A 27044-nucleotide genomic window follows, 5' to 3' on the forward strand; every position below is an offset into this window, starting at 1 on the left:
TTGATTTATCAGCGACACATTTATTGCCGACGATTTAAATATAAATTTATAAAATTAATCATAAAATTCAACATGCAATCATCACATATTAATAATAATGCACGACGTTTTCATTGTTGTATGCTTTCGACAACAGTAGTATTGTCGTATCTTAGTTTTTTCATCACTACCTCATAATTATAGTTGATCTCCTCTCAGCGAGTAATTTCAATGACGTCCAACAAATTGCTGACATAGTTCTTCATTTTGAGTATCACTGGAAGGAAAGAGTAGTTCACATTCCACTCGATAAACTTATTTTCCCATTCAATGATGAAATTACCTCAGAAAAATAGACACACAGTTTCTCTACACCACTGTTCACTCTCCTTTTGTTTTCAAAATATCCATCGGAACTCTATGCCGCAGACAACTGGCCCTTAACACGGGGAAAATAACCAGATAATAATAATTAAAACTTTCATTTTGCAAAATAGTATAAAGAATCGAAAGAAGGAAATCTCAACATCAGATAATATCACCTAAGTATTCATAGTATTTACAAAGAAAATTTTAAATGTTTGGAAGCATTCGTCCAGGAGACCATTTAGCAATATATCCATTCTTATTGAAGTCATTATCTTGCTCAGATATTATGCGGCGCACTTCAAAACATGTCTCACCTACAATAATTACATGCAAACGCAATGGAAGCCCATCCTTACATTATCCGCCTTCTCCAAAGCTGCTATCATTGACATCTTAACAGGATAACAGCGAAAGAGAAAAGTATTCGCTCAGCAATTGTTTCGCAACACGCTGCTTGGCAGCAGAAACTATATCTAAAGGGAACTAGAACAAACACAATGGCAATTAAAGTCAACGATATCTGTCGATTCATGGCGGAGTACAATTGAATGTCATACAAATACACATTCGAAATACCTTTTGAATAATTTATTGTACTCCATACGGTCGTCAGACTGTCGTGTAATAAAACACATAAAGTAGACATGGAAAAATACTGTTGCTTAGTGGCTTTCGTGGAGTGGATGACTACCACTCTTTCTATTTATGAAGCAGCTGTGTATCATACTTCATTATTCAATCTTTTTCGTCCTACATACGGCAAATCAACTTGGAGGCTTAGAAAACTTATCTTCATGTAATGCAGCTCCTCAAAATTGGCGATTGAAGGTTATAAATATGTATCATTATCAACTTCAACCAAGTTTTCAGCACGATATCACGGTAAAATTTCTTGCTTACGCGTTTAAACCAATGAAACATTTCGTTGACAACATTTTACCGAATCTGAAGCGCACAACCCTAGTTCCTCGTCAATCATGTTTTTTTTTACGGAATGTACCTTCAATTGGCATTTATAGCTTTTTGCACTTTAGCCCATGGTTGAGCACTAAGTCCTGTGCTGTCCATCTAGTCACTTGGCCGCGCTCATCAGCGAATCTATGCTGAACTGTGAGGACCCTTGCGAGGGTGATGGAGGGCAGTTCGGAGTCGCGGCCGCCGACACCAAAGAGTCCGCCGCCATTCCCGCGGTCTCCGCCGGTCCGGATCCTGATTGTCCCCCGTGGCCCAGGTTGTGCGTGAGGCTGTGTCGGCGCAGGTCGCAGTTGCGCCGAAACACTTTGGCGCAGTGTGGCGCGGGGCAGCGGTACGGACGGATGTGGGTGTGGGTGAGGAGGTGCGTCTTGAGGTTGGAGCGCTGGTTGAAGGCGCGGCTGCAAACGGGGCACTTGTGCGGCGACTCCTCGAGGTGCAGGATGCGGTGGACGGCCAGGGTGCGGCTCTGGCAGAAGCCCTTGCCGCATTCCCCGCACACGAACGGCTTCTCCTTGCTGTGGATGTACCTGAAGGAAGATGGGAGAGAATGACGGAATTACAATTTTGTGGAAGCAACGAAAGAGTCTTATTTTAAATAAAAATTACTTAGAAATATAGGTGCTAGCCAATGGGGTACCCAGGATCAAAACTAGAAGTTGGCCATGGTTTTTCAAGTTGGCTTGGCTGGAGATAGATGTAGGAAGGTAGCACAGACTAGACTGCGATAAATTTTCATAGAAAAACCCGCAATTTTATACTAAGTTCTGTAAATTTATAAATTTCACAGATGAAAATTAATCGCCTTGATTTGATTTTGGACCAGGAAATTTTAAATACATGCCAGCTTATCTAAACAAAACCTGAAATAAAGCTTTCTTCCTTGTGACATTTGTTATGCGTGCAATTCCTCTCTGTTATTAAGGCGGTTTTTCCCGACAGCTTTAGTTGCATGCGTCTATCAGGCGCATTGCCAATATTTTCAATTAATTGGAGTGGGATTATTTACGATAAGATAATGGTAATAACTATTAATTTTATGAACATTTTCTATATATTAATTGCTTTTAAGCATTTTAAAGTTAGTATTAATTTCAAATTAAGAAAATATGCTTCCGATTATATGCTCAGCATTTTCCAACTTTTCTAGCATAATCATATATATCATGATTTTACCTCAATATGGGGGCATCATCTATCATAATAAAAACATAATTATATCCCAGTTTGAACACAACATGATTCCCTACATTTTGGTAAAAGTGTGGAAGCTCTTGGACATGTTACTTGACGACAACTTCATTCTCCAAAAATAATTCGCGATATGATGAGAGGTAATATAGTCATAGATTTAGTCGCATGCGCCTCTTTCATACGAACTTAGGATAAAAATCTTAACAGGAGGTACCACTCCCCCTCAACAGAGTAATTTTATTTTTTCATGAAATATTACCTTTTTTTAAACTTGAGCTATCATTCGCAATTTTAATATATTCGTGCCTCCAATACAAATATTTACTTATGAGAAAATCATCATAGGTTAGCATTGTAAAGATTGGTTTTGCGTAGTTTTCCACTCCGCTCTTTTGTCAGCTTAGCTCTGGGACTCTGCTGAGGAAAAAATTTTAAATTTGATATGTAGGAAAATTTTAGCGGTTTTCTAAGTACCCACACCTCTTATTCCGAGATAACAGGTGGTAAAGTTTCACACAAGTAATACATCCCGTAAAAAGACAGTCAATTAGGATTGATGCAGCCTCTTAAGTTGGATGTGAAGTTACAGAGATAGTGCAGATATTGAATACAGCCAGCAAAGTACATACTATTCAAGCCAGACTACACCAGAAGCCCACCGTGAAAAATCTCCATCACGACACCTTGAAACTCCCATGAAGAAAACTTGCCTCATCGAAGATCTAGAGGGATCCGCTTTGAACTACGCCAGGGAAAATTCCGTGTCGCACTCTATACGGGAGTATAATGTTCCGACAGAAGGCATTTAGTCAACCGCATCAGCGACTCAAGCCGGACAATGAAGAGCAAGGAGAAGTGGGATGGGAGGGTCGGGTGAAAAAAAACGACCGTGAAATTCATCCATTTGACAAGACGACCGTAATATTAATAAAAACCAGGGCGTCGCCTTCATCGCATGGCCGGTCGCATTCCGAGATACACGGCCCATTCATGCGTTTCATCAACTCCTTGCAACGCCGAGGGAGTGGAAACCGAGGCCACGATTTTTAAAAGAGTGAAGGCGATCGTTTCCTGTAGTTGATAGAGCTGGTAAAGGCATAATTCACCGTCAAAAGCATTACAGGAGCTGAATAAAATGAGAATATAATCCTAGAAAGTATGATAGCCGAGCATCACTGCTTGTTCTTACAGTAAAGAACATATAGAGCACATATTGATACAAAGCAACTTTATTGCGGATGAAAATAAACGTTTCCATCATTATCTACCCTAATATGCTTGCAGGCATGAATAAAATCCATTGAGTTTATTTGTTTGTTAATGTTATTTCAAATGTTTACCTCGATCAAATATCGATTTAATAAGCCTTATTTCGATAGTAAATTTCTAAAAACTGGCACAGGCCTACGCTATTTTATGATAACTAAGCTTCAATCAAAGTCACTGCGGGACATGATGGCTTAGTGGGTAGTTTCAAACGAACTTTTTTTCGGGTTCAACTCTGATTGAAACATATGGGCTTCTGCAAGTAAAACCGTAGCGGTGCGAGTTTAATCAGTCAGGTTAACTAATCTTTTTACCCTTAATGTGAGAAATTCACTTCCTTGTGCCTTATTTTGTGAAGGTCTATTCCCTCGGATATCCAAGCTAGCTTTCAGGCTGGAAATTTGAGGAAGTGTAGAAAGTAGCAATGTTTTTTGACGAATAATGGTAATCTATTTTAACTAAATTATGTTATCTAAGCATGCCGTTGAATTGATTAAAATCTCGGGAAAGGGAGACACGAAGGGTTGCAGGATAGTAATTTAAAATTAGAGTAATAAATAGTAAACTAAAATTACTAATTTTAGAGTTGAAGTGGTATAAATGAATGTGCAGCCTTCTTTTTCTTTATCTTGGCCCGTGCACGCATTAATTCATACGAAACCATGTTCTCTCCTATGAAAAAACCACATCTTTCCTCATTTCATTCTCATATATCATTCATGTTTATAATCTCCATCCAATGCGATACGAAGGAGAAGGTCGCGTCGTGAAAGGAAATAAAGTACCTGAAATTTCATTTTAGAAATTCATCTTCATGCATGGAAAATTGAACTACTGCCCTCCTTCGAAGAATTAAAACAGCCGTATCAGGAAAATCGATATATGAGTATTTCTACGGAGACGAAGAAGAGCATAAAAAATTAGCACATCAGAGAACTGAATAAACTAGTTGGAAAAAGGAAGAACTCACAGAAGACACGCAGAATCCCTTCTACCAACTAATTTCTTTGAGGAGGAAAGAAGCATTCACAAAACATTTCTACCCCTCCGACGGTATCAGTGATTATTCTGGTGATTCGTCTCAAACAACAAACTCCACCACTGAATCCCTTTACGGTATTGAACCACACTGTCCTGTATTACTAAAGATTTTTTTAAGAGAACATGATAGATCATATTTGCGTCTCCTCACTTTTTCCTAATCATCGTACATGATAAACAGCGATAAATCCCTCAATACCAGCATAACAAACCCAGGCTTCAATATAACGGATAGCAACACTATAAATGATTGTATGAGCTCCTTAATTATTAGTTGAGTCTCCAGTTGCAATAGAAAGCTCAATCTAGCAAGGGTGTACCCAAGATAAAAACAAGGGGGGGGGACAAACCTAGCTTGTTGAAGTAGTAAAATTTTAGCAAAGAAAAGGTGAATGAAAGCAATACTTTAAGAAAATTATAACAGCGCCTCATGAATTTTCAAAATTATTTGCTTGAAAAAAATATTTTAATTATGTCTTACACAATTATCATTTTTCGAGGGTTTGAAGAACATTTTTTCAAAACCTTCGTTGCAATGGAGTCCCGATTTTCCTGAAAGACTTTTGCGATTTTTGTTTCTGGGGGGGGTCAGCTGCCCCCCCTGCCCCCTGCTGGACACGCCCATACAATCTAGGTTGTCGAGTAACAGGCATCCGATCTTCACAGTATACTCCACCGGTTGGGAAGAGAAGTCTTGCCTCCTCTGGCTCGGCAGTTGCTTTTTTCCTTCTCCTTCCACCGCCCCCAGGGACATAATTCACGTCCCTCCCCATTAGCGGTCACAAAGGCCACCTCCGCCTCACCTAGCATGGGTCCACCCCCTCAACGCCCCCTCCCCTTCAAGGAGCGTGTCTTCGGCAAGTGGGAGGAGGAGGCAGGGAGATGAAAAAAAAACTGTCCATGAATATTCCGAGCCGGGAAAAAAATATGGGTTGAGATCAATTCTTCGTCGACGACGGCCGGGTATATTAACCATGAGACGTCATATTTAGGGGCGGGGAACTTGGCAGTGGAGCAGGCGGGATATGCGAGGTGACGGTGACTACAGAGGCACGAACGTTTTCAGCATAGCAGTGCACGACGAAAACATTGTATCCAGGGCGGAATATAGAATTTGTTGAATGGGCTATGTTAGCGATTGAAATATTTCGTCCGCTAGCTTAGACAATTGACAAACAACTAATAAAAACACTCCAAAAATATTTAAAAAATAATTTAAATTAACACAATTTGTCATGCTACCGAATAAATCATTTTTTCCGCTAGCGAAGACAATTTAGAAAAACACTAATGAAAATAGTCAATAAAAATAAAAAAGTTGTTCTAAACATTGGCAACCCAAAAAAAATTTACGCAACCCAAAGAAACATTTTGAATGATTTCAAAATTGAAACACTGAATCGAACGCACTTTTCATGGAAAGAGTTATTTCAATTCAACCATTCATTCATCGATTCAACCCGAAGGTCCTTTGGATGGATGAGGGAAGAGCTTACCCGAGCCTAAGCCACAGGATTGTAATGGTACTCATTCAGATTTTAAGGCCAACATTTTTTTCCACGACCTCCTCTGATTCTGAGGATATTTCTTGAGGGTTTGCCTATGGCTATATCCGGTTTTTAACCCCGGGACCATCTTTGCAAAGTATATACCCATGGCATTTTAGTTTAGGGTCGTCAGTTAATAATTCAATTAAGGTTTTCACGAAAATTTAAAATGAATAATACTGGTAACGTGCCCATTCTTTGTCAAATATTTGTAATTTGGTACAGTTCACCAAATTCTGTGCTTGGTATGGTGCGATGTTTGATATGGTGCGTCCGTTATGGTGATGCTAGTAAATGGCCTTAAAGAATTACAAACTTTCTATAAGGAAGCGCTCTTCTTTGATAGGCTCAGTTTAATGACAGAAACAAATAGAGAATCTATTTCTCGTCGGAAAATATTCGCATTTCTATAAAAATAAACTCATTGCGATACATCGCTATATGATTCGAAGTATTTTCACAATATAAGATTTTATGCTCCTTTTATATATGAACACGCAAAATAACATACATCTATTGATTTATTTTAGGAGGAAAGAAGCACAAAAACTCCTCCGGCAATATCAGCGACTGTTCTGGTAATTCATTTCAAGCATCAACAAACTCCACTGCTGAATTCCTTTTCGGTATTGAACCACACTATCCTGCATTACTACGGATTTTTTTTCCAAAGAGAACTTAATAAATGATTCTGGCGTCTTCTCACTTTTTATTCTTCATCGCGTATGATGAAGTGCGATAGATCCTTCTACATCAATCGCCATTATGGTACCTTTTCATTCCTTTCCTCCACCTTTCCTACGTTTCCAGCTCGCCTGTATTCTCGTCCTGGGCGTTACAGCCGTAGAAGACGGTGAAATGACATTCGGTCCTCAGTCGAACAATAGAAGCTACTCCGACGACGTTAGTCACGTGAATTTTAAGTTCAAGACCGCCACAGCTCATGAGCTTCAATCGATCAAATGAGGACTCCCAAGTAAGGAGCCTATCAAATCGTCCGATTATGCACGCCTAGGGTGGAGTTGAGAATGGCATTGATTATAATTGCCGGTTAAGCAACGGGAAACGTTCAATCGTCGGAATATATTACACGATAATATCTTTAACGTGGTCTCCTGTGAATTCTATGTATGAAAAACTTTGTGAACAAAAATTCATATGAAAAAGAGAAACTTATCTCTGCTCATCTCATTATACCAATTGATAACTACGCCATGGGTTTAAGCTACACTACGTTTCCGAAGCAAAAGCCATAGTAATCCTCTTCACATTATTAGCAGGCAATCAAAACTCTTTAAAACATTGATTATGCTACCAAATCATCAATCACGAATTTCCTGAGTCATAACGTGTCATATCGTATTAAATATAAATGTTTCGCGTTAATGACTCTAAACATTTCCCTGTGATTTATTACGTATAAGAGAGAGAATCACTGCTGCCATTCAAGTCATTCCGGAGACACTTAAAATAGAATCAATTAATTTAAAATATGTAGTTGGCTAAATTGGTCTCTATTATTAGGAGGAAGTCGGGGAGCTAAACGGGGGATAGTTAGGAGATAATCTAAGTTTACAAGGAATGTAAATTTAATGTAGTATTCTGAATGAAGATTTTTATAGGTATTGTTGAATACGTCAACCATAATGATTTATAAAAACCAAGTCTAAATACTTATCTTACATTCTAAAGTTATGATCAAAGAGTGCTCAGAGCATTGATGATGTCCTGCACTACTTCTCTGGCATAAGGTAGGATGGTCAATTATCTAAAAACCATCAAAGAGCATACGTTTACAGCTGCATTTTAATTAGAAAATGATTACTTCAACTCTATATTTTGCATTGCAAGGATCAATCCGTAGATTATTTCTGAATTCCCTCGTCCTTAACGTCACTCACGAAGATCTCAATTGGCATCTCATCTCTCACATTTCAAGTTTACACATATATTCCTATGCATATGAACGTAACGCACACGGCTCCGAGTCTTTGGATCCCGATGCAACCCCAACCACAGCAACACACTCGCCCGGATATAAATAATAACGAATCACAGCCATCAGCGGCGACTGCTTTCACTGCAAGGGGTCCAGGAGAGCTCCCTTGCGGTACCCCGCCCCGGCGCGTCCCCTCTATACCGGCAGGCGGACAGTCGGAGAGGCGGTAGTAAGTTATAACTCCGCGCCAGGGGGTCCAAATCTGTTCAACTGGCTCGCAAAGGGGAGCGGCTCGAAGGATATTTTTCGATGGGGGTGGGTGGAAGGTTTGTCGGCTGGTGGATAGCACACACTCCTTGAACTTGGGTCTCGCTACACCCATAATGCCGACTGGAACTCGCGAGTTTCCATTCTCCCCCTCAAGTCTCTCATGTTATATACCCTTTATGTGTCCCACCCGTCTTCCTAAACCCTTCCACAGCTCTTGAACCCCCTCTCCTGGTCCTTATTTCAACCTCCGCCTTCTTCCCACGCGTGCGATTGCGTGGGTTTTGCACGAATGAAAGCGATGGAGACCGTGTGGGCATAAAGGTCTTAAGGTCGCCGCCCTACGTATCGTAAAGTCTTTTCTCCCCCCTTTTTTAGTACGTTTTTTTGGCATTTTCCGTGGTCACGTGTTGCCTGTTCCATAATTGAAGATTATCATTCAGTCGGATGAATGGCAAACCGGCCGTTGTATGTCTTTCCAGCAGTTCCGAGTCGAGATTTTTTTTCCACCCCCACATCATAGCGGAGCGTTTCCTTCAAGGGAAGAGCTTCGGTGGTAATGGGCTCTCATTGGGGTTTTGCGGCTGTCAGATTAATGTCCTGCGGCTGTTATGAGTGCCATTGTCATTTCACGGGCGACGTCTTGTAAGGTCACGTTCGAGCGGCGAAGGAATATTGTCTCCGGCGTCAAGAGTTGCTATGATGTCGCGGGTCATGGTGGAAGGAGTTGGAGAGTGTCTCGTAGGAGACCTGGATCAGAAATTATGTAAAAATATTCAGATTTGGCTTGAAAGGATTTTTTGAACACGTGTCCCAATGGGATCGTGTGAGATGATGTGTCTATCGAGAAGGAGAAGTTAGTGACGTCAACACCTGTTGAGACCTTGGATACATTCATACCGTTCCTTGGTGGCTGAAAGGTCGCCTTAACACGGCACTCATTTCATCATGGTGGGATGTGTTACAATACGCGGCCTGACGGCTTGAATTTTTATTTTTTTACTTGAAGACTCTCAATTACTCAGTTCATAAGTATTTGGTAGTAACGGTAGTAGCCATGTGAGTAAATAACGACATTGGTGGATGTCCAAATATGTCTATCACTCTCACCCATTTAAATGAATATCAATGCAGGATATATAGCCTCTATAACAGGCTGTATTATATTAGAGTTAAATAGTATAATGAGAGTACAATGAGTGATTAAATTCATGCTACGGAATGGAGAACATAGTGTTATGGATATGACTCCTACCAGCAATGCAAGAATAAAATATACCAATGAATAAAATACGTGCTTCCGTGTATTTTATCCTCATACCAGAAACAACCTAATTCTTTAAGGCTGTGAAGATGATATACATGATAGACGATGTACATAAATATTAAAATACCAGCCATCGTATAAAGGTACGCTTTCTATTTTAATTGGCAGCAGAACAGTTTTACAGTCCTCAAACAGAAATAATTTACGTTTATATTTTAAATCATGATGTTTTAGAAATAATTATTTATAACCAATAATGAAATTAATTGGATTAAGGTTACTTCAGCGAAATTCTTCGGAACGACATGGAAAAAATATTTATCTCATGTATTTTTACCGGAGTTGTTCTGAATAAAATTAAGTCTTTTAACCTGTCCCAAGCAAATCAAACGAAGGGATCAAATTTAAAGAATATTATTTGCGTTTCTTGCGCGGGTAACTATTTTATGCTTCTTTAATGCACTTCCCCTAGTACAAGTAGTATAAATAGCTTCTTAAGTACACTTTGAAGCATATTTGAAAGGTATATAATTGGTCTTCAACGTTTCCACAACAGAAAAGGCAATTCATCGTCTACATCGAACGTTGTAAAAAAATTTTCTTAAAATACATGTACATATAGAAACTTTAATAAAAATTAAAGAAATATATTTCGGTCAAATAAATAACCCTAAGTCATGTATAACTGATTTGAATGGCAATACATTTTTTTGCAATGTCGTAATGCAAACTTCTACACACATTCAATACTTTCTCCGCTAGAATTTACTGTATCTTTTATTTAATTTAATTTTTAGCTTCCAGACATAATTTACCTATAGTTTCAAGTTATCTGACGCACGTAAAAAGTTCGAAAATCATTTCACTGCGATTGATTTGTAATTTTATCGATAATTTCGAGCATAGTAAAACCTCTGTTTTTATAATGTCACGATGATTGATGTACATATGCATCTTAATCATAACTGATAACAATATTTGCTATTAAAACATCAATTCCCCCGGGAAGCGGAAGGTACGTGATCCAATATTCGGTCAATGTGAAAATTTTATCATTCCCATCATGCTAGCTCCCCAACACTTTTTTTTAACGATTTCAGCAAGTGTGCTATTCTTTTGGCTCACTTGTTTGTGTTTATGTTAAAAATTACATTTTCATCTCTTTTGATACCATAGTTTAAAGATTGATTGTCTCTTCACTGCCTCATTTACGTTGTTGCTAAGAAACCTGGTAAAGAGAAGGCAGGAAGATATACATTGCCATTCGTTATTCCTCACCTGTGGTCCCTGAGGTGGTCCTGCCTCCGGAAGGCCTTTCCACAGATGTCGCATGAGTAGGGCCGCTCGTCCGTGTGGGTCCTCTCGTGGATCAACAAGTTGTACGACTTGGTGAACTGGCGCTGGCAGAAGCGACAGATGAACTGCTTCTTGGGACGGGGCGACGGGTTCGCGGCCGCAGTCGCCGCACTCGACGTCGCCGACAATCCGCCACTGCCGGCGAAGGCAGCCGATGACGATGAGTGGACCACTAAGGAAACGGGTGCCGCATTCGTCGAAGATAGCGACGGCGAGGGAAGGGTGGGAGTCACGGAGGACGTCGGAGACGAAGAGGTTACACTGGGAGGTGACGGCGGAGGTCTCGACGACCGCCCCAGTACCCCCTCGGCAAACACCGAAAATGGTAATAATCCACCGCCTCCTGGCTCAGGCTGATGAGCATTGCTCCCACCTCCGGAAGCACTCTTCCTCCCTATGGACCTTCTGGAGCCTCCGCTTGGGTCAGATGACAGGGCCCCACTGGCCAGACCGCTGGCCGCCAAAAGGTTGCTCTGATATAGAGCGTTAACGAGGTATGCCGCTTCGCTGGCGGCAAACATTGGCAGGGCCAGCTGAAGTCCAGCACCCATCGTGAAGTTTGCGTTGGCGGCCGCAGCCGCCGTAGCAGCCGCTGTAGCCTTATCCAGAGCGGAGGGCTCGTTGTTGGTGTTGCCACCTGTAGGTTCAGAGGACGAATTGTCAAAGTAGGATGCTCCCTTGCCGGTAGGGTCGTTGGATAGTCTCTGGAAAGTAAGGTAGGACTCCAGAGCCTGGAGGTTGAGGGCAGCGACAGTGGCCGCCGCCGCAGCTGAAGATATTCCCGAAGAGTCCGCACTGGAGTCCCCGGAAGATGAGGTTGGCATGGACCCCCTCTGGTGTTGCTGCTGGAGGGACTGCTGGGCTGCTAGGAGCACGGCCGCCGTGGCGTTCTGCAGGGAGCGGAGGTTGTGCAGAGATCTCTGTTGGTGTTGGTGCTGGAGGAACAGGAGGGAGGAGGCGTCTTCGGCCTCCGGTCGGGACCGTCTCAGTTCGGCGGCGATGCCCGCGGCGTCTCCGGGCAGCGCGGGTCGTCCGCCGTCGGCGAAAGCGCGTCCACCGGCCTCGAGGACAAAGTCCAGCACGTCCTCCTCTTCGTCCACCGGTTCGTCGTCCTCCTCGTCTTCGTCCCGAAGGGCGCTCTCGTTGGTTTCCTCGCCATCCCGAAGGCGCATCTGCGTCAGGTTGGCGCTATTGTCCAGCATGGCTGCCATTCAGGCTCTGCTCTTGTAGATACTGGCTGGTGAAAATTAATAATTTATTTAGTTTTTCATCAATTACAGTGTCCTACCAATTATTACTGCAATGTAAGAAACTTATTGATTTGAACGGAAACAGCAAAGAAATAACGGCTCGACTTTTTAAACCAGTTACGTCTATATCAATATTAAATAATTATAAATCAATATTCAGTAAATAATGAATTTAGATTTTCTTTTATTAAAGTGTCCTATCAATTATGACTGCAATGTTTATGACTTAATGATTAAAAAGGTAAACCCATAAGAGGTTAGAGATACTATCCGGGATCACAGTTTCCCCCACTATTAATTACACGTAATAGTTTAATAATTACACACATATTGACAATTATTCTTAGCCTTCCAAATAGCCAAAAATGTGTATCTGACATAGTATTTGGGGAATTAGTTTGTGAGTTTTCTTTACATCCTGTGCGCCGACAGTAAATATTCGAGGAGGGTGGTGCGACGGGGGAATTTTTTCCTGCTAATAACGTGGACTAGCGGCCGAGCCTATGGCTTCTTTGAAACGAATCAGCCAAAGATTCAATCCCACAAGGTAAGAAGTGAAAAACTAAGATTGAATATTGTGCAGAACTGCATGAAAGTAAGCCGTAACACCATCTCACGTGCCACAGTGTGGACTTGTGACCTCAACACCTTGTTTGGTAAAACCCAGGTAGATTTTTGCTCTAACATGTTGTTGTAACAGATTAGCATTTCGGACCGACAATTCAAGGATCAAGATTCTACTCTCAGATATGGTTAAAATTTCAAAATTTCATTCACCGTAAATGTAGTTATAGAAAGTGATAACAATTTCACTCTTGTATCTATTATGAAACTATATTACGCTTTTTAAGTACGATAAAAACTGTTATTTTGGCAGCATGAGGATAAACAAATTATTGTGGGTACACTTGGCAAAGAATGCCAATCACATGAGTTACATCTCATATATTTACTACATAGGTACACATAGCGACTTAAAAATTGTGAAAACGGTGAATTCCGTGACCTTTTTCGGTGTTATGTATCGATGACGATGATGATATCAAATTTATCTTCATGGATCAAGTAGACTATCATTTATGAGAATAAAATAAAATAGTAAACTTCCACACAATTTTATTAACAAAGTACCGACCCGGTTTCGACACGGAGTGTCATTATCAAGGTACCAATTTGGCTTTCCAAGTTCTATATTTACCGTTCAGCAAGAGAAGGTGGGGTGGAAAGGATAGCAAGGGAGGGAGGAGACAGTTTTACTTAAAAAAAAATGCGTAATAGGGCAGGTCTACCATTTTATTTTATTCTCATGGAAATAAAAACTTTTCACCAGATATCGCCGGACACTGAGAATTAATACTATCATTTTCCCTCCGATATTATTGCTGTTTCCAGACGAACTCCTGCCTCGGAAATTTCAAATTTGACATGGATTATTGGTGTACATGAGTGTTTCGTATTCATTAGTGTATTCTGGTGACTCACGATTTTACTTTCAGCGGACTCGGTGACCGCGCCAGCGTATGGACTAATTTTTGGTGTCGGCGCCGGGGTGGCGCAAGCAGCTACCACCAACCAAGGCCGAAAATGGGGTGCCATGAGAGGACCTTCTTTACCGGCTCACCGTATTCCACCCCGCCTGGCCCGGTTACTTTAAGGCCATGGTGACATCGATTCCCTTCCATCCTAATTAACATTTCTTCTTGGATCAGCCACGGAGAGCAGAGCGGAGGGACTCACCCACGGCTTCGTCGGACCCTTATCAAAATCTCGCAACTGACCGAATCCTGTAACTCTCCGTCCTGATTGCCTCGTCGGAATGAGATTCCTCCTGTGTGGTCCATGTCATCTTTGAAATTTCCGAGGCAGGAGTTCGTCTGGGGACAGCAATAATATCGAAGGGAAAATTAGAGTCCACTTAATTTAGGAAGATAAATTATCCATCGATTCAGGGGATTTTACGTGATATCGAAGGGAAAATGATAGACTGCTTGATTTAATAAGATAAATCAGCCATCGAATAAGGGAATAGAGACCGAAAAAGATCAAGGATTTTAAAAATTTCACAATTTTTGAGTCATTATGAGTATCTACACGGTATATATTTGAGAACTAACTGATGCCATCGGTATTTCTTACCAAGTGTGCCCTTTATACGATAATTCTTTTACCTTATGGTGTCCTAATAACAGTATTTATAACTTTAAATATTATATGATGGTTTTATGCTATGGATAAGAGTGAAATTCTTATAATTAACACTTTTTGCATTTACATAACCACTGCGAGGGCCTTGTTGTGCTAATCACCTTTGTTACTATGAATTTCAATGCCACTAGTTACTATTGCGCTGATTACGTCCAAAGAAACTCTAGCAAATCATGGGCTTCATTTAAAGAGTTTCTAAAATTTCAAAATTCACTCAGATCACTTGTTCAATTAAGTTCCCAAAACACCCAAGCTCTTAATCGACGTCTTACCACCCTGTCCCATACATTATATTACAGAAATAATTGCACTTATTTCCATTCGATACACTATACTTTTTATTAAAGTACCTAACGTAATGTAAAGTGGCCGTAAATGTGATCATTTGAAGAAAGTTTATGTGAAACTTGTTCCAATTTCCGGTCACATACATATTTTTTTTCCTTACTGAGCGTAGTAAAGCTCTGACTAAGCCATACAAATCACCTTGATCCAACGCCGTCATCCACTCTTTCATATCCGTAAAAACTGAAAAATTTAGGCAGAATGGGGTAACGAAAGAATTCATGCGTCAAAGAAACGAGTCCTTTAAAAAAATAACATAAAATGTTGGGAAAGAACCTAAGAACACGTTCCCCATTTGTCACTCAGTCTGCCTTGTCGATGTGCAGGCATTATTTTTTAAGAGTGAAGAGAAAAAACATGGGAATTCATCTATCATTATCACAGGTGCATATCCTTCTTTAGAACTTTCTTCCGTTGATGGATATGAGCAAAACTTAGTGATAAAGTAGCTTTTCTCGCCATTTACTTGCTGTTCATTTTTTCATTGAAAACATTGACTGGCTTCCTAAAATTCCTGCCTTAAAATGCAAGTACATACTTAATCAATGCTATTGAATGCTTGAAAAGCAAACCATTTTTGTGCAGGAACTACATTTAAGCTAGCAATCATATAAAATTTTGGGTTTTGTCATTCTAATAGCTGCAGCTGAGTACTGGCAATTAGATAAACCTAACAACATACTTGTTCTATTTCTCATATACTTTTAAAATCTACGATTATTCTGCATTTCCTTTCAACAAATGCGACAATTTGACATTGATAAGTAAGATGTGAATGTGTAACTATTATTTTGCTCAAGGAGTGATTTATCTATCTCATTAAAATAACCCACCATTTATGAGGGAAAGAGATTTTCGGTTATTAAATGGCACCACATAGTTCAATCCATGAAACAAAAGTACTCTATTCTATGCTATCAGCAATAGCTGCCGGGTTCGTGTCTACGTCCTTAAAGAGATATGGGGTAGTAACCAGTGAGATGGCTTGTTCATTTTTATCCTGAAAACAAGTACACCTCGCCAAAATTTGAAATGCAATATGAATAAGTCAAGGCATTCCGAAATAATTTGATGCCTCAGAACTATTAAATATTATTATTTTAATCTTTCACGACGGATAGGGATATCTTGTCACTATCAAGGCTGCCAAGACCTCGCTATATCTCCAGATATGAATCTACTAAAACGCTCCAAGTGGGGCAAGCATACCATGCGCAAATCTGAAGAAAAACTCGCTTTAGGCGAGAGAGATTAAGTAAAATCCATTTTAAACCACGGAAGATGGTGAAAAAGATGTAAAACACATTTAAACGTAAACTTTCTTCTTCACTTATCATCACATTCACATCTATACCTGAAGACAATGAAATAAATAAAAAGTTAAAAGGCTGAAATACTAACAAATTACATTATTATCCATAATTCTCAGCAAAATTACTCCTAATTCATTAGGTAACATCAATAAAGCTGTGGATGATGCAACAACATATCCATCGTAAAGATAATATAGATAGAGATTTGGTGAAATCGGTACCTCTTTCTTCAGATTCTCAACCAAAAAGTAGTGTATTTTATACTGATATTACTATCTATATGGGCAAGGGTATACGCCAAATATTTGATTTTTCTCTCCTGATCTGCTATATTCCGTGAAAGAAGGGGGTACTTTAAAACATCTTATGCTTTGTTAATGTCTTGGCACAAATACCACAAATTATACTCTAAGTATTCCATCTTATTCCACCACCAAAACGCTTCATCTTAATTAATCCTCGTTTAAATCTTATTCTTCCCCGTCTAGCATAAGAGACAACTCAATACGAGTTTTGGATACCAAAATTTCGTAAATTATAATTTCCTTATTTTCTTTCAGCTCCAACGTGGAATGATAGCATCACTTCTACAAGCCAAAGTTCCATTGTCATGTGAAGCCCATTGGTGAGCTTCCAATCATTTGGATTTAATCCGAGGTATTGAATGTAACTTAGCTCAACAAGCCATGTGCTATGTTAATTACTTAATGACATTGCCTTAAGAATATTTATGCTGAAAGGGTTTCACACAATAATTGAAATTTTGCTGGTAAAAATGACGATATCTTGTCTATCATCCTGTTTTGTAATTGAAATAAAAGAAGAAAATTTACCGATGCTTTAAAGTAAGTAATAAAAGCAAATCTTTAAGATACATTAGTTCAAGGGTTTGTGTTTGAACTAACAGAGAATTTGAAGCATTTCTTTTAACACAAACACTTTTGCATGCAATCTGCAGCAGTTATTTTTTACATACATTCGTTTTGATCTACTTGCAAAATAATTACATAAACGTTTTGTAATAATTATTTTGGGCTTTAATTAGTCTTAGTTAATTGAAATGCAATCGACGATATATCTGGAGATGATTTTTATAAGCGTTTTTAAAGTTTCACACTATGAAAATTTGAAATTACGCTTGAAGTACTCTAAAGGCCGTTTTACACGGGGCACGGAATTGCGCAGTTTAGGCGTGCATTAATTTCTAAAATGGCGTGGAATTGCGCGAATGCATGAATTAAATTAGAACAGGGGCTATTTTTCCGTCTCGCATCCACGCATTCTCGCATTTGTTCTAGCAATTCACCGCTTTACACGACGCAATTTGATGATTGCCCCTTCGCACGTACGTCAGATTGCGCAATTCCGTGTACCGTGTGAAACGGCCTAAACAGACTTCGAATAGTGCAATGAGAAGGTGTACGGTCACTTGAGCGAGTCATTCCACACCTTGGGAGGTAAATTCCATCGGAATACTTTGTTTTTTTAAGGACTTAAGGTTTGGGCGGCAAAGAATGAGCGGCCGTTATCTCCCTTTCGGCACCTTGAAACACGATCCCGAGGACGTGTGACGTGAAAACACTCGGAAGAGATCCTAAGAGAGAAAAAAAGACCGAAGGGGGTGAGAGAGCATGAGAAGGTAAAAAATGAATATCAGGGCCAACAAAAGAGCATCTCTAAGCGTGTTCTTCCCTCGGAGTACCTCCAGAACAAAATCCGTAAAATCCTCAAGTTGATAAAGACGTTATCCCTTCTTCATCTGAAGGCACGCTTGCTCAACTTCTTTCCTAACCCTTTCCCCGTTTATACATTGATCCCACCAACTAGGACCTTAAAATAGTTCACGTTACTAATCCATTGACTTAAAAATCTTACCAGAATACTTTTGCACTGCATGAAACAAATTACTTTGGACGCAGTCACGAGCAGGGTGCAATTTATATACAGCAAGAATGTAGTTCACCATATAAAGTACTTGACTTAGCTGGGATTCGAACCCAGGTCTCCCGATTGCCAGTCAGGCGAGCAAGCCAATTAAATCGGGGAGATCCAGGTCCGAATCCTGGCTGAGTCTAATATTTTTTTCATGGCCAACTTCCTCATTGGTGTATATGGAATACGTATGCACAAAATAAAGTATTTTTGCGGATTTAGGAATCCGAACCATGAGTGACTATGAAGTCTGATCAGAAAAAAATGATATGTCCTTTTAGCCTTTAACTGATCTTCTGAGATGCATATACTCACCGACAGCAACGGTGAGAATCTAAGCTATAATAAAAACGGACGTAAGCGGTAGAGTTTACTCTGATTCGTATTAAGTAATGAATGAATAATAATTGCTGGAAAACGGATGTAAGATCCTTGAAAGAAATAGCTAGAGAAAAAGAAAATAATCACAAAAAGGTATTGTAATGTTCGAGAAATAATTGGAGGGGTGTATTAAGCCAATCCTTGGATTTAAGTACCAATAATTGTTACAATCATTTCCAATTTTTATAGATGTTATTGTTAAAATGAGTGTATGGACTTGCATTAAATAATAGTTCTGCCTTCTGCTATTTCTTGATGACTGTTTTAATCGATAATGAAAGCTGTGAAGTTTCTGAAGTCCATGCTCCTAATCCATGATATGTCATCCATAGCGCTGTTGTGTTGAATGCTCTAAATTTTTTTCACGTCAGCAACCATCGAAAAGATCGCACTACGGTATAATCCAAATACAAATTTTTGAGATCTTTTTTGAACTTTAAGACCAGTAAGTGACGTGGATCCAGTATTCTTTTTTACAACACATAGAGAGTTAAAATACAAATAAAATCTTACTTTCATTTATAAAATACACGGTGGTCACTCAAAGTGTGATAAATCACAAACTGCATGAGACTGCCAAACGTATCCCGTAGCATCTTCGGTCACATACCTAGTTATCTGCCTTGGATATTTTACTTAGTATAAGTATTAAATTTTTCTTTCTCTCAATTTATCACACTATAATCTTAATAAAAAATGTTGCGAGTTAAAATATTTTTTAAATCATACATTTATCCTCTTTAGAGGTCAATAATTCAACAATATCTTTAAACAATTTGAGATGAAGAGTGATTGGAAGGAATGGTATCCTCCACGTGAAAATACTTATCACGATGTACAATGACAGTGAAGCTGTGTTTTGCTCAAAATTTATAAGAAATTAAGAAAGTCATGTGTCGTCACTTTAATTAGATCTGTCTTTGAAAATCACAATCACGGCCTTTTTTTTAGTTTGTTATGAAATTTGGAAACAAAAACCTTTTTGGTGCCATCTTTGGAACTCCCAATTTTCACTCCCTTTGGAATACCCACATTTTGTAAAAAAAAAACTCATCGTTACTTGTTAGAAAACAAAAACCTAACTCGGTCCATAGTGAAATTCGCCGCGGATTGTACGGGTATGCATACCTAAACAATTCGAAATAAAGAGTGTTGATAGGGAATTGTATTATGGTATGCCACGTGAAAATACTTTTCACTATGCACAATGCAAGTGATGTTGTGCTTTTTTCGAAAATTAAGATGACATTTCGAGACTTTGACTCAATCAAGGTCTTTGAAAATGACAGCGTAAAAATATTTATTTTTTTATTTTGCAATGAGGGATGAAAACAACAACTTTCCTGGTTCCATCATGAAATTCAAGGTACATTGTGCGAGGATGCATGCCCATATTATTTAAAAGTTCTGGTCACTCCTTAGGATTCTATCTAAATCGTTATTCTCCTTTATTTCTTCTCCCTCAAAGATGACTAAAAGCGTTCTCTTCCACTGATTTACTCCATACTTCACCTTTTCATATCGCCGCCGCCCCGCTAATTCCTTCGGCCGACTCAAAAAAAAAAAAAAAAAAGATTCGTACAAGCCTTCCATCGAATGTCAGATCAAGGGGTCTCCCAAGCGATTTTTCTTTTTCTCTTCCTCTCTGCATACTTCCTTCTCACTTCCCATCCATCCGAGTTTCAACCCCCATCCCTCCGACCCACCGGACCGATCTGATTGGTCAGACACCTCACCCCACCGTCCCGTTCAAATCTCCACAGAACCCCCACCCCCATCCTCACTTCCCCACACTCTCGCAAGAAGTGTACCCCATCCCTCCACCGCTTTTAACTCTTGTCGGATGCACCCTGGGGCTAGAGCACGCGCTCCTTCGTGGTCGGCCGGCCGGGTCTGCTCTTCACTCACACCACCGCTTCTTAAAAACCCCTCCGTTTGCTCTCCTAAAGGGAAAGTGGGGGTGGATTCACGAAAAATGCGAACTCGGACTCGGTGGTGGGTACCGATGGTGGTGTGGGACGGGACCGAAAAGTGTGCGGAGAGGAAGGGGGGGGGGAGCATTACAAACAAAAGTTTCTTTATTTTCTCTCTCGGGGAGGGGGAGGGAAAACGTTCTCCCGAGAATGAAGGATATGGGAGGCGAAACAAGGATTTGTGCTCGTGGCAAAAAGGTTTTATTCCAACGCTTGTTGCGTGTCGGGTGTGCTAAAAAAAATTGATGGTAAATTTATGTCTATATGTATGCATCATAAAAGGATGGTTTGGAGCTCTTATGGTCCATATTTTGGTGATAAAATAGGTCTCTTTAGGATAATTTTAGAGTATTCTTTATTTTAACGGCAAATGACTCCTGTTTGGTCGATCCTATTTTTTTTCTTTTTTCTAGCTACATTACTCGCTTGGAAAGTATGGTATTCTCTTTTAAATTTCAGAGAGTAATATGAAGACTTTTATTTTACGTTTACCAAATGTTTCAAATTAAAAAATAATGATACTGAGAAATAAATGAGAAAAAAATCAAATTTGAGATGAGGAAAATATTTACAAATTTCTAATTATGAGGAAGAGGAACAACGGAGCAATGGACATGGTGGGTGAGGACAGGCAGCTTCTAGATGAGATACGAAGGAGACAAAAGGTATGTGTGCATAGGTATGGGTGAGTACTTAGCTGGGGGGAGATGTAGAATGGGCGCTAGAGGCTATAATATTGGGTTAATGAGGGACAGGAAAGGAAGGGAATAGAATTTTTGCATATAATGAAAGGGAGCTGGCCTTATTATGAATTGAACAGGGAAATCCATTAGGGGAGACTCACAGAATACATTTTAAATATTCTATGCAGACTTACTTTTATCGGTAGAAGGCTATGAAAATCCCCGGGTGATAGCATATGATTTAAACAAGTAATGTACTTCACTGTTAGAGACCAGTTGAGCGGAAGTGATGTTTGTCTCATCATGTACTTGTGGTGGTAATTTTTCAGCCCGATACCATTTATGTGTCGGATTTCATAAAAAATTAATAGTTCATAAACCTAGATGTGTTATTCAGACATATTAGTTTAGTGAGAACGAAGCACTGGACACGGTGGGTGAGGGCAGCTCTATCGGTTAGATAGAGCTCAATTAGATAGAGCCCTTGCCTACTGATGGAGGGTCCTTGGGACCAAAACCCCTGCTCCTTGGGTTCCGAAATCGTCAAAAAAAAATTCAAAATTCGAGGCTACCCGAGAAAGGTACCAGCCCGCTTCCCAGTATTAGTGCTCACTTTTTTCTTTAGTTAAAAATAGCGATTTGCATGGCATGCAAATAGTATCTTTTCAACATTTTTCTCATCTCAATTTAAAAAAATCAGTTTTATGCCGATAGTAGTTTTTTTTATTAGAGGCACAGGTAAATGTAAATGAAGCCTGCTTTATGTGCCCTGAAATTTTCAAGAAGCCAAGTTTGAGAAAAAATAGTGATCGTTTATTAATGTACAATGTACGCATGAGACGTTGAGTACGATTTAACCCCACGCTATGCTAAACATTAAAGGCGCAGTGAGGCGAGGGAAGGTTCATGAACAATTTGAAGGTAGACGGAGGTAGCTTCGGAAGTTGGGAATGGAGAGAGAGTAAGGAGGCATTGCAAAAAAGTAAGATTTTTCTTTGACAAAAACTTATCCTAAGAATGAAGGAATCGTGAAGTAATGATGGGGTCAAGAAAGGAATTGAGCTAAAGGCAAAAACCATTTTGCTCCAATGCTTGTTGCCTGGTCAAAACATTTAATAGTTAGTTATTACATGATTTTGAACCACATCAAAAGTACATAGTCGAAATGACATTTAACGTAAATCAGTCATTACTACGAGTATTTTAGTAAAATACACACTTGCGCTCCAGACAAATGCGCTTAATTCCAATGCTTTCTCTTGTCGGATTAGCTATGCATATGATTAGATTCACAAACCTGTGACCTAAAATGATAGTTTTAAAAATATTCGAGTTACATCATAAGATGAAAAGCGTTTTTTTAAGGTAAAAATTGTATTCCTTCTGAAAGAGTGAAAAAACTGTTGTGTGGCGGGTTGGGGAAATTATTTAATGGTTTACTTTCAACCATTCGTATTTTATGAGGATGTTGGCCCGGAGTGACACGGAGTACATTCAATGAATGAACATGTCTTCGGGGAAAGTTGAGTGTCTCAATTTTTAATTAATAAGTGGTTTTGCTCGGGTTCGCATGTCCTGCCCAGAATACATATAAGGTCTTAAGGTTTCACTTATTGTTAGCAGAATTATATGACGTCCATGTTGAAATGTATCTTGTAGTTTTTTTACAATTATTTTGCGTTGAGCATGCAAAGGCGCCCAATGAAGTTTCAAAAATGTTAGATTCTACAAAAAAATTTTCACCGGAATCCTGTCAATAACTCCTCAAGAGTTTTTTTAAATGTGATCAATAATAACTGTTTGGGCACCAGAATAGGTATAATTATAGCGGGGATTTAAACAACTTACCTTGGCTTTCATCACTATATTTGAGAAAATAATTGTTTTGAACCAGGAGTTTCAGTGGAAAGTAAACTATTGCTCGGTATTCTCAAACTGAGATAAATCTAAAACCTCATCCTCATTTGTTCGTCTGACTTTGAAAAAGTGAACAAAAATAAATACCGATTAGTTTTAGATGCTAGAGACACAGGTGCCAAGTATTCGAACTTATTCGTCGAGCAATTTCGCATTTTTTCCCCAATAGTTTCTATCAACCCCTAAACAGGCGAGCGAAGCGAGTCCAGCCCCTAAACACAAGAGCTCATCTCATTTCTTTTTCATACGCGATGCTTTTTTGTTTCTTTGACGTTTGTTATTTATACTATGGGCCGGAATCAATTACTTTCCTCTCCCCAAATAGGTTGGGTGAGCTTTATTTTGGGGAAATAGCTCTATTAGAACGGAAGAATACACAGTTACCTACTCTTATCCTATCCATTTATCACATTCAGTAACTCTTTTTTTCTCGCCCGTAGCCGTTACCAGATCGCCACCGAAGTTCTCGTTTAACTCAAATAGATAAGTCATCCAAGGCTTAGGGCCGGTTCCAGTGGTTTATTGTTTTACCCCCTTTTTAGATAGAAATCAGCCAGGGGAACCAGCAACAAAAATAGCTGATTAGATGCACCCGAAGGTTAATGAAATGGTTATGAAGGATAAAGCAGGCTTTACAAGACATATTGGAGGACGTTAATGATTCTAGCTGGCTAGATAAGTGTTTAAAGAATTTAAAATAAATGGGTTTACTACTCATTGACAGTTTGGTTACATTTAAAAGCCACTTAACTCGTAGTTCATAAACTTACACGCTCTCAAATGGAGAACGATTCACTCGAAAGACACGTTGCATCACTTTGACGTTGCGACGCTATTCATTAACACTGCTCCAGAATTAGTTCATAATCAGGACGAGACACACCAATAAAAAGCGCACGAGACCCATATTTAAACGCACAGAAATTTTTGAAGTGTTTTTCTGAGAAATTGATCGCTGGGAAGTGATTTTCCTATTAATGTGGAGCGATTTTTTCGGAGAATAAAAAGCAGGTACACCCAATTTTTTCTCATTCTTCTCAATATTTCCTATTTTATTTTCTAAAATAACCAATATTATTCCTCTTCACATAAGTTCCTCACCCCCATCCTTTTCTATTGTTTTCGTCGCAAAATCATCTCTCTTAAGATAAATTTAATAAAGCATGAACTATAACACTAAGGAACCCTGCCAGAAGTGGAAATGCTGTTGTACAATTATCCTAAGTTTGACCTGAAGGTGATAATTACAATTTATAAATTAAACATAATGAAGAAAGAACTTCATCCACTATGTTTGCACTTCTTTCAATCATTATCCACATGGTATAATTATTTTCCACTCCATGAAAGTTCTTGATGGAATACTTGCATGCCGTTTGCAATGTTTGCATGAATAATGGCTCCAACATAAGCCAATCTAGAGTTATGTTAGCTAGTAAAGGCAGCCATGATGATTCTTAAGGCTAGCTGTTATATAACCTCGTTGTGAACTGATACCATTACTTTTAGAAGTCAATCTTAACAAGAAACAAATGTAACATTTTTGTAGCAGTCAGTTTGCTATAAATTGCAAATCTCGATTATTTTGTGAGAATTGGAAATGAATGGTAAATAATCCTGTTTACTTTCGGTATTGCCTAGAAGAAATCAACTTAAAAGTTTTGCGGCAAAGAAATGGATGATAGTAAGTATTACACAATCATTAGACAACAACAACTAATAGATACCACCCAACAATAAGTCAATTCAAATTCAATTTTTTGTATTTTTCACGTGTGATATTGAAATGCCTCTCTGATGTACTCATTCATTCAACCACACTCTCTGCATCCTCAGCACATTCATACCAATATTTTCTTTTCGTGCTACTCTATTGTAAAACAATACATCTATGACCTTTTGTAAATGCTCTCAGGAAAATAAAATGCAAATAAATGTGCCCGTTATTTTGTATCGAAACTCTTCAGTAGCTTTAACGGTGATACGTTATCCAAAAATATTTCTTTACACAAGGGTCATTGTGTTTTGAAATACGATTTTAACATAGGGAGTTAACTCTTTAAATCAACAATGTAAACATATTGAAATACATACTTCACACTAAGAATGGAATCTGTGGCCAGTCATTGAATCTGGATGAAAACCCCAGCATTCTGTGACAATGTGATACTACCATCAAATGATGAAAACAAAACTATGGCTTTATTCAGTAAAGGACTAACGAATCCTCAAACAAAATCTATGTATTGAAATCTTGTTCACAAATAACATAATGAAGTTGAAACCGATCTTCTATTAACAGGGTCATGTTAAATAAATTAAAACTGCCCCGTTCGGATGAAAACAGGGAGTAATGATGGATAAACATGGATATACGGCTAAATAGCTGCAAAGGAATCTGCGATTCATCTTACAACGACATCTATGACAACAAACCTCAAGAAACACCTTTCAAATAAGTAAAAAAAACTACTCGTACGAGCCCGGAATAGCATCATCCGATTTCAACAATATCTTTCACAGATAAACTTCAATCACCTCATTAGAAACGATACGAAAATGATGCATCTCTCTTTCAAAAAGTTTACTGCCCAAAATACATTACAATTACAACGAGTTTGCCCGCAATTACTCCGAGTTTACTCAAAATCTATCAAAAGATCCTATTAAAAAATATTTTACGACAAACATTTACTCAACCACGCTCGGATGAAAAGAGTAGTCACTGCTACATACACACGAGTCACTCATTTATATACGGTTATGTAAATGAGTCACGAAAAGCGTTAATACAAACAGACGATATTCATCGATGTAATTTGATAACCCCTGTTTCTTTGGAATAAAAAAGGAACGTCACAACGGGTGAATAAATAGAATAACCTTAGTGAATTACATATGCATTTTATCGATACACCGAGACCATTTTGTGACTCTTTTATCATTACCTAATATTGGCACTGTGCTGTGGTTCAATTTTAAAGGGAAATATCTTAATTTTTTGTTCATTTTGATAATGCAACGAGCGCATTGACAGCGGTCGGAGTATACAAATTAAAATTGTGAGAAATTTTGGAGTTTACTCAAATTAATTAACCAGAACATCGAGGTTCAGCAAAGTTAACTTACGTACCTTTACAAAAAACAAATTAACGATTATGGTAATATTTTTTGCGTGGTCACCATGATGAATTCGCGGCGCCAACTTACCAAACAATCTCCCGCGTTTTCCACCGGACACTCCGCGCCACTCCCGCCCGCGCGGCAATCGTCCCCGCCGGCAGATCCACGTGCTTATCGCCCGGAGACTCAAATCAGCGGAGCACAAACAAACTTCGACACTGGCCAACCAGTCACAAGTCCAAGAGGGTGTGTGCTGAGCTACTACTTGGCTGACGAATCTGCTCTAAAGGGCGCGGTCCCTAGGGTATTGTTTAAGGTCTCATGACATGCAAAACCTCACCGGAAAGCACACCACATCGGCGGCGAATCCTCAGCTGATCCCACAGTATTTTTTTTCTTCTGCGAAATCCTCTCGGCATTCAGGGGAGACGTGCGTTGATTGTTCCCCGCCACGTCCGCGGGAGCAGCCGGCGAACTTGCACACCCGGGCTTCCCCACTTTCTCCTTCCGAGCCCGCCTTCTCTTTACACTTCTTGGCGGGGAGATTCCGTTGCCGGTCCCACTGGTCCGTGGTTTTTCCCTTCGCTTACACTCGCCCGGTTCCGATTCCTCCGGCGGCCTTACCGACGTCCCACAGACTCCGAGCCGGCAGCTGAGGAGGTGGCCACCAGAGGGACGGCGGAGGAAAGGCGGCCCTCCGAGGAGGCGGTGGGGAGAGAGGGGAG

The 27044-nt window shown here is 39.4% G+C and overlaps 1 protein-coding gene across 2 annotated transcripts; it reads right to left on the bottom strand.

Moving 5' to 3' along the window:
* LOC124164170 (protein sister of odd and bowel-like) lies at positions 1-27044 on the bottom strand. 2 transcript variants are annotated; one of them, XM_046541372.1, is made up of 3 exons: positions 26407-27044; positions 11120-12430; positions 1-1850 (listed from the first exon to the last, which is right to left on the bottom strand). In XM_046541372.1, exons 2-3 carry the CDS (start codon positions 12406-12408, stop codon positions 1421-1423), a joined length of 1719 nt encoding a protein of 572 aa, XP_046397328.1. In that variant the 5' UTR covers positions 12409-12430; positions 26407-27044; the 3' UTR covers positions 1-1420. The 2 variants fall into 2 exon arrangements, with proteins under 2 accessions (XP_046397328.1, XP_046397327.1); XM_046541371.1 differs by having other exon boundaries at positions 11120-12434.

Source organism: Ischnura elegans, chromosome 8 (assembly GCF_921293095.1).
Source record: "Ischnura elegans chromosome 8, ioIscEleg1.1, whole genome shotgun sequence".
NCBI lineage: Eukaryota > Metazoa > Arthropoda > Insecta > Odonata > Coenagrionidae > Ischnura > Ischnura elegans.